The sequence below is a fragment of the Lolium rigidum genome, chromosome 3, assembly GCF_022539505.1.
Source record: "Lolium rigidum isolate FL_2022 chromosome 3, APGP_CSIRO_Lrig_0.1, whole genome shotgun sequence".
Classification (NCBI taxonomy): domain Eukaryota; kingdom Viridiplantae; phylum Streptophyta; class Magnoliopsida; order Poales; family Poaceae; genus Lolium; species Lolium rigidum.
In genome coordinates, this window is record NC_061510.1 from 130,347,052 (window position 1) to 130,354,583 (window position 7,532).

Here is a 7,532-nt window from a genome sequence, read left to right on the forward strand (position 1 = left end):
TATTCGATAAGTATATGAAAAGAAGTGTTCATGACGAAGCACAACAAGAGTGGCTGCAAAAGAGTATAAAGCACTTTGCTGAAATGGGTGATATTCACTTTTACCTCATCACACTTTTTGTGTAAGATAAGACTGAAGTTAATCAAAAGTAGCCTGAAAATATTGCAGGAAAAAAAGAAAGGCTATTCTAACCATGGTGAGCCAAGTTCCCTAACATCCGAAAATCCAGTGGTAAAAAAAAGGCTATTCTAACCATCGTGAGCCAAGATACCAACGATAGATTGCAGAAGACTCTTAATTATCTCCACTGTCATTTGGTTGAAATAAATAATGGCATACATTGGTTGTCTTATAATCTGCCAACTTTACACAGAGGTAATACACAACTAGAAAGACAATAAACCATTACCAGAAAAACCTTGATTCAAATTTGTCCAAAATTGAATCAAATGACAGTCTAAGGAGTAAATAGAAGATTACCGTTGAAGCTTAGTTCGCCGTTTTTGCTTCATGTTGTATTGTCAATCTGTTCCCAGTCCTTCAAGTCCCTTCTTTTCATTTTATTATTATTTTTCTTCTGCCTTCACTTTTATATCCTGCAAATCGGTGCAACAAAATACCCAAATTAGTGAAATTCTCATACATACAATCAGCCAAATGTGCAGAAGTAACCGAAGTATCATAGATGAGAGACTCATGCATCTGAGTAAATACCAAAACAATCATCATATCTACAGAGTAAGCACACGGCATATCTTTTCAGTTTGGTCGCAGGATCGAATGAAAATTTAGTATTTCAAGCAACATCGAACAAAGCAATTCTAGCTTGGCCGCAGGATGAGATTAATATACCTCTTCAAGGAGCAGCACGAGAACGAAGATGTGGATGACCTCCGTCGGCGCCTAGCTCAGTGTCGCCTGGCCCGCCAAGAGCATGCAGAGCTTGAGCGATGCTTGCTCTCCTCAGGCTCTCTGGTGACCAGGATCTTTGACGAGGGCGAAGCAGAGAGCGGGGAGTGCCGCCGGAGCGAGGGCAGCAGCCTCTGGGTAGGTTGTCGCAGCAGCGGTGAGGAGGCATGGAAGGGGGCAGAAATCTCTGTAGAGGCAGGAGCACAGCGGAGGAGGAAGTCCTCTCGCTGGCGGAGGGGAGGCACGGGAGGGGGCATCCCTTGGCACCGGCAATAGAGAGGTAGTGGAGGGCGGCTTGTGGATGAGGCAAGAGAGAGTGGGAGCATGTAAGTGTGGATTTGTCCACTTCGTGGCATGGGCTTTTTTGTCCAAGTGAGCATGATTTTCATCTAAAAAGAGCATGCACGATTTTCACCTTAAATAGTGCCCCGATTAACACAATATAAATTGACCAAGAGAAAGATTTCTCCTGTTCCCATTCGGATGTTAGGGTCCAGCTAGCATTAGGACTATAAAAATATATTTTAAGCATCCTTCTTGTTTTAAAAATAATCTTACGGTATCTTTTTGATAATTGGTTTTATTTAATTATGCTGAAAATCATCATTTACTTAAAAATTGCATCATTCATATTATCGTAATGAGTTAAATATCCTTTGGTTTGTGGTGGTTAAAGTTTATCAAATACATGTTAAGAGATATTTTATCCGATAATTTTAAATAGGTATTTCGTTTGATATAGTGATAATTACTATGTTTCCTATTATTATTGGAAAAGCCAACTCTGGTTATTAATTTTCACGTGGCACATTTTAAGTCAAAAGCTATTATTTTAGTCAACGCGGAAATGAGTGATGAGGGTGTAAGGAGTTGAAACTTCGAGAATGATGAAAACAACATGGATCCCTCACATTTCAACTGATGTTGTGTTTTGTGGATCATAGATTGCATGTACTCCGAACTCGCTCCAATTCACTGCCGAGATCGGCTAGAGGAGGATAATGTCGCAGTATGTCATCGAATGGCACTCCGCCTCCGTTGGCTGCAAGCACTGGGTCGCCGGGTTGACGCGACCAGCGGAGAAGAGCGGGACCGTGCCGTCCATGATAGAATATGGCGGAAGCGGTGGAATAAGGAGGTCGTCGACCCTAGGCGCGAGGAGGGAGCGGAGCAGACAACCAGGTCACCGGCGGTGGTTAGACAGGGTCAAGACATGGTCGCTACTGAATGGGGAATAGAGAGAGTGGAGAGTTGAAGAGAGTGGAATGAGGACTGTGATGGGATTTTTTTCTATAGATTTGGGCAAGTGGTTATTCAGTTTAAGGCTTCCATGTATGGTGTTGTAATTTTAGTGTTCCCTTGGATTCAGCTAAAATTAGCAAGCAATTCCCTTCTTCCTTATTTTTGAAAAAGGCACATCTTTGACTCATTTAATAAACAAGATAGACCACCCTTACTATGTCTTCGCTTCGTCCTCCACCATCATTCGCCGGTGCACCATCATCCGCCGGTGGCTAGGGTTCGTGCGTTGGGTGCTAGGGTTCCTGCGTCCGTGCGTGTAGATGGTCAAAGCTGGGTGTCGTGGGTGAGGACCTAGGTGAGGATGGCTGCATATGGGATGGTCGAAGCTTTGTGCGGTCTGGCCCCGAAGGTTGGTGACCATTAGAAAAACGAGATGGGTCGGCCCATTTAAGTGCCATCGTTCGTTCGATCAATCAGGGAGACACGGACATTTCATTTTTTCGGTTTTCTAGATCTTTTATGTTATTCAACTTTTTATGTATAGATTTGAAAAATGTTCAAATTTTAAAAAGTTTAAAATCTGAAAACAATCAAATTTAAAAATTGTTCAAAACTAAAAATGCTTTAAATTGAAAAAAGTTAAACTTTTAAAAAAATGTCAGATTAACAATATTCAAATCTACTATCATTCTTTTGAATTTTCACATTTAAGTGGTAAATTATATATGTGCATTAAATAAAATTTGATGACCCGTGGCAACGCACGGGCACTTGTACTAGTAAGAAAAAAAGGAGAGGAAAAGCCCCGACACACATACATGAATCCATCGATCTGATCTCACCTGATGTCCTCTTTGGCTTTGTGGCTCGTCTCCCCTGGCCCCGCTTTATTTTTTCCTTCGACTCGACCTGCCGACCGCCTGGATTGGGTACATATAACAAAGAGGAACGGAGCCGGTCGGTATGAAAATTGTGTTCTTCTACAAATATCAATCTATTCGAGGCTCTGAGCGAGAACATGTGTAGTGGTAAAAGTGCAATACAAGCATCTTTTGCTTGAATCACATATAAAAAAAAAGTATTCCTAAATTAGTGACTTGGAATTATCTAGATTTGCATGTATCTACACTCCAAAACGCGTCTAGACAGATGCAAATCTAGATAAATCCGAGTCACTTATTTCGTGACGGAGAGAGTATATCGTTCCTACTTTAGGAATCCACAGATAAATGGATGGTTGGTTAAAATTAACTATGAACTATGCCAGCTGATATTTTGTTACTTGATTGATACTAGAATTTGTCAAGTAGGAGTATGTTCCTCAATGTAGGAAAGCTCAGTTTTTTTATTTGTATGCATGATTCTTTCTTCTCGGTATTTGTTGCAGTCACCATGGTAAGTTAATCAAGATTGTGGTGTGATACATATATACAGATGAAGTTCTCCTTTTCGTGAAAAAGAAAAGTTCTTGGCAGTTGGTCTCGCGTACGGCAAACAAATTCAGATCAACAAAACATGCTTTGCCTCGGTATAAGATACTTGAATTAACATTCTTACAGACTGCAATATAGATAGGAATAAAGACAAAAATTGGATAATATTCAGTTTTCTTGGTGCGGCTTGACCGCCATCAGCAGCCGGAGAGTCAGTTCTGGTTAATATACCCTTCGAAGAAACTAGGATACGTCATGCCAATATCAGTCATACTACACTGCCAGGGAAAAACCACGGAAATGAACTCATCATCGAAAGCATGACCCAAAGAGTAGTCTGTTGAAGCTGTCACCACAAGCTATGTTGTACAGTATTACATATATATACTCATTTCTATTTATGTAAATCATATAGGGTCACGTAAAACTTCTTATAACCTATACAGGGGATTACTAATATGCACACTCAGAAACAACGCACTCATGCAGTCCTTCAGCAGGGAAGGACGTGGAGATCCGTTTCAGCACCAGACCGGGCCGCTCTGCTCGTAGAAACACGAACAAACACACGCACGCACACCTATTATCTGTCTTCTTATCGTCATAGCGTAGTCTAGAAAAGCTGAAAAAAGAGGCTTGTCGAACCGTCACCGAATGACCGGAGGTCTGCTGGTTTCACCAATGCCCTGCACAGCGGGCACGTCCGCTCCCTCTCGAACCTGCCATCGTACAGGAAAACATTAGAAAGCAAACCTAGGAGATGTTCGGAATGTTCAGATCATGAAATTAGTTAGCACAGTTTGTAACTACAGGGGGAAGGATACAAATTGCATGCGGTTACCATTCAGAGACACAATCTTCGCAGAAGACATGTTTACAGCGCAAAAGAATGGGGGCATGCATCTTCTCTTGGCATATAGCACACATGTCTCCAGCAGCAGCAACCTGAATGCACACACACCATATTGGTAGTCAGCTTCAGGGAAAGATGTATGCCAAAAGTTCCACTACTCAACACATATCTCACAAGCCTACTTCTTGACATTGAGTGACAAGTGACAACCAATAACTTGTTAGTGCTTAGAGCATAACATATCAGCTTAGTGCTTAAAGCACATCATTTACCTGCTCAGTCGTTGCATATGAACCATAATGGAATTCTTTATGAGATAATGCTCTCAATGCTGTCAAAAATGATTGAACCTGCCAAACAAATAGACAAGTGTTAGAAGGCATCTACTCAGTAACTTCTAAAATTGTCAAGGGTAAGGTATAATACCTTTTCCACAACAGATGTCAACTTGAAAGTAAGATAGAGCCCAGTGGTTAAAGAAGAAAATAGGCTCCCATACTCCTTGTTCAAGAAAAAACGGTACCACACAGGAGTAGGCAATAATGCACGGTACAGAAGTAGGAGATATTCAACAACTGTTAACATTTGACCCTGAACAGAAAAGGAAAATATCAATTATTAGCTCCCTAATTATATGGAAACAATAGCACTGCACAAGGAGCTAGCAGGAAAAGAAAGCCAAGATAAATCCCAAGAAATTTAGATTACAAATGTATGAAGATGATTTACCTGTCTACGATAGCTACGGCCTCTTGTGTTCTTGTAGTACATGAGTAGTATGCACTTGACGACCATAGCAGTTTGGCGCGTCATCGTATCTGAATAAATTTTAGAAAAAAAAAGGTATTATTATGAACATAATGTATAAATTATCACATTATCACTTATGAAGACAGTAATTAACGTGGCCTATATTATCCAATGAAAGTAAATTATCATGTTTGAAGTATAGTGATACATTAGCACTTGCAAGCATAGAAAATAGCCAAATTTATTTGAACATATACACATGAAGTACAACAAATAAAACTTGAGACAGCTCATAATTAAAAACCTGAGTACCAGAAATTAAATGACGTGAACAGAGCAAATTTATGTACCACGTCAGTGCCAAAATAAAACAAATATGTCTCAGCATCGTAAGAGAAAAGAAAATACCATTCACCAAGATGACGAATATAGCGTGCCAAAATGGTGGTATCTCTTTAGGAGGGAGCATCACCAGAGGTCTTATAAGGTCACCATTCTTGTAACACCAGTAAACCCCAAATACGTGAGCGGCAAATAGTATCGTAATCCCAACGAGAACTAACATTTTCCTCTCACCCTGCATCAAGCAGAAGAAAACAGGCCAAGTTAGTCAGATGGCAAACCGATCATAGTTAAGCAATTACGCACCATAGTGTTATAGTAAACATCTTTATAAACAGCTCAAAATCAACATAACTCATGGGTTTTCTCAAGTTTAGAGCATAACAGGATAAACAGGGGATGACGATACTAACAAGAAAAGGAGGAAAACAAACAGTAACATGATTAAGGCAGTAGGGATATAATAGATTTATATAGGCCATAGATGATGTACAAGTTCAGGAAGGATAAAGGTAGGTTTTGCTTATGTGGTGAACCAATGAAGAAATCTGTGGCAATTTTAGGAATCGGTTAATTGATGCATTTAGGTTCAAACTAGCCGGAAGCTTGTATTTGGTTGTTTTGGACTTCCTGTGTAGGTGCGAGGTCAGAAGCTAGCAAAGATATTAAATGAATTTATCCTTATATGTGGCAGCACAACACAAGGGCAAAGAACATCAATAAGCATACACAAACAATTACTGCTAATGTGTTGGAATACAAAAAATTCCATGAGAAAAATGCTCAATGCCACGATAATGTGACCAAATAGCCAAAATATCCCCAGCAGGCCAGCACACTCGGGTCAATAAGATTTGCTGCACTTAATTTTTGAACTGAGTCTATGAAACTCTAACCAACATGGTTGTGTACAATGAACTGGATTTCTTTATTACACCATACTCTTGAGTCTTGAATTCTTGACACTTAAGCTATGGGTATAAACTACATGAAGAAAAAAAAATCAACGAGATGTGCCACAAACCTTGAGAGCAGTCTGCTTGCGCAGGATATCATTGGACTTGAACATGACCGCTGCAATCCAGATGGTGACGAAGAAGCCTGCACGAAACAATTAACCCAAACCAAAACTGAGAAGAGATTCCACGGATTCTCTGCGCGCGCTGCGATGGGTTCTCACGTTTCACAGGTAACCGAACGCAACCGTGTATCGGCCATTCACAAATAACCGAATGCGATCGTGTATCGGATCGTGGGGCAAGAGATTGAGGTGGGGAAGGAGAGAAGGACCTTGCAGGTGCTGCCTGATGAAGACGACGAGGAGCAGGAGGGAGAAGGGCAGTATCTGCTCCACCCACCGCGCGACCTGCTGTATGTCGTAGCGCTGGTAGGAGGAGGAGGAGGAGGAGGACTCGGCGCCTGCCGCGGCGGTCTGTTGGGCGGCGGGCGCGGCGGAGGGGCGCGCGCCCCTCCCGGCGTCGTCCTCGACGATGATCCCCTCCGGGAGGGAGGACGGCGAGGCGTCGCCGGCCCCGACGATCCGGATCGAGACCTCGCCGGGGGCCCCCGCGGCGGCGGGGTGGTGGGGCCCGGGGTCGGCGCGGAGGATGCCCGAGTACTCGAGCAGCGCGGAGAGCGGCGCCTGGATGAAGCTGGAGGCGGAGAAGTGCACGCCGTAGCGCCTGGCCGCGGGCGGCTGCGGCTGGGGCTGGGGCGGGGGCCGCGGGGACGGCTCCGGAGGCGTCGGTCGCGTCGGGGCGTCCATCATCGGGTTGGTGGCGGTGGTGGTGGGTGCGTCGCGGGGCGGGAGCTTCCAGAGGCGCCTGCGGCGGTGGCGGACGGGCGCGGGCGGGTCGGCGTCGCAGGGCGGGGGTGGGGAGGAGGGGGCGCGGGGGAGGCAGGCGGCGAGGCGGAGGCGGAGGCGGAGGCGGTGGAGCGGCGTCGGCGTCGGCGTCGCCGTGGTGGCGTCCGTTGTCGCGGTCGCGGCGCGCGAGGAATTCCTG

The 7,532-nt window shown here is 43.9% G+C and overlaps 1 protein-coding gene across 1 annotated transcript; it reads right to left on the reverse strand.

The window, feature by feature from the left end:
* Positions 1-3,924: 3,924 nt before the first annotated feature.
* Positions 3,925-7,297, reverse strand: LOC124698235 (RING finger and transmembrane domain-containing protein 2-like). Its single transcript, XM_047230743.1, has 8 exons — positions 6,820-7,297; positions 6,554-6,630; positions 5,596-5,764; positions 5,167-5,255; positions 4,864-5,028; positions 4,710-4,787; positions 4,426-4,529; positions 3,925-4,303 (listed from the first exon to the last, which is right to left on the reverse strand). The coding sequence occupies exons 1-8, from the start codon at positions 7,295-7,297 to the stop codon at positions 4,198-4,200; spliced, it is 1,266 nt and encodes a 421-aa protein (XP_047086699.1). The 3' UTR covers positions 3,925-4,197.
* Positions 7,298-7,532: the final 235 nt, after the last annotated feature.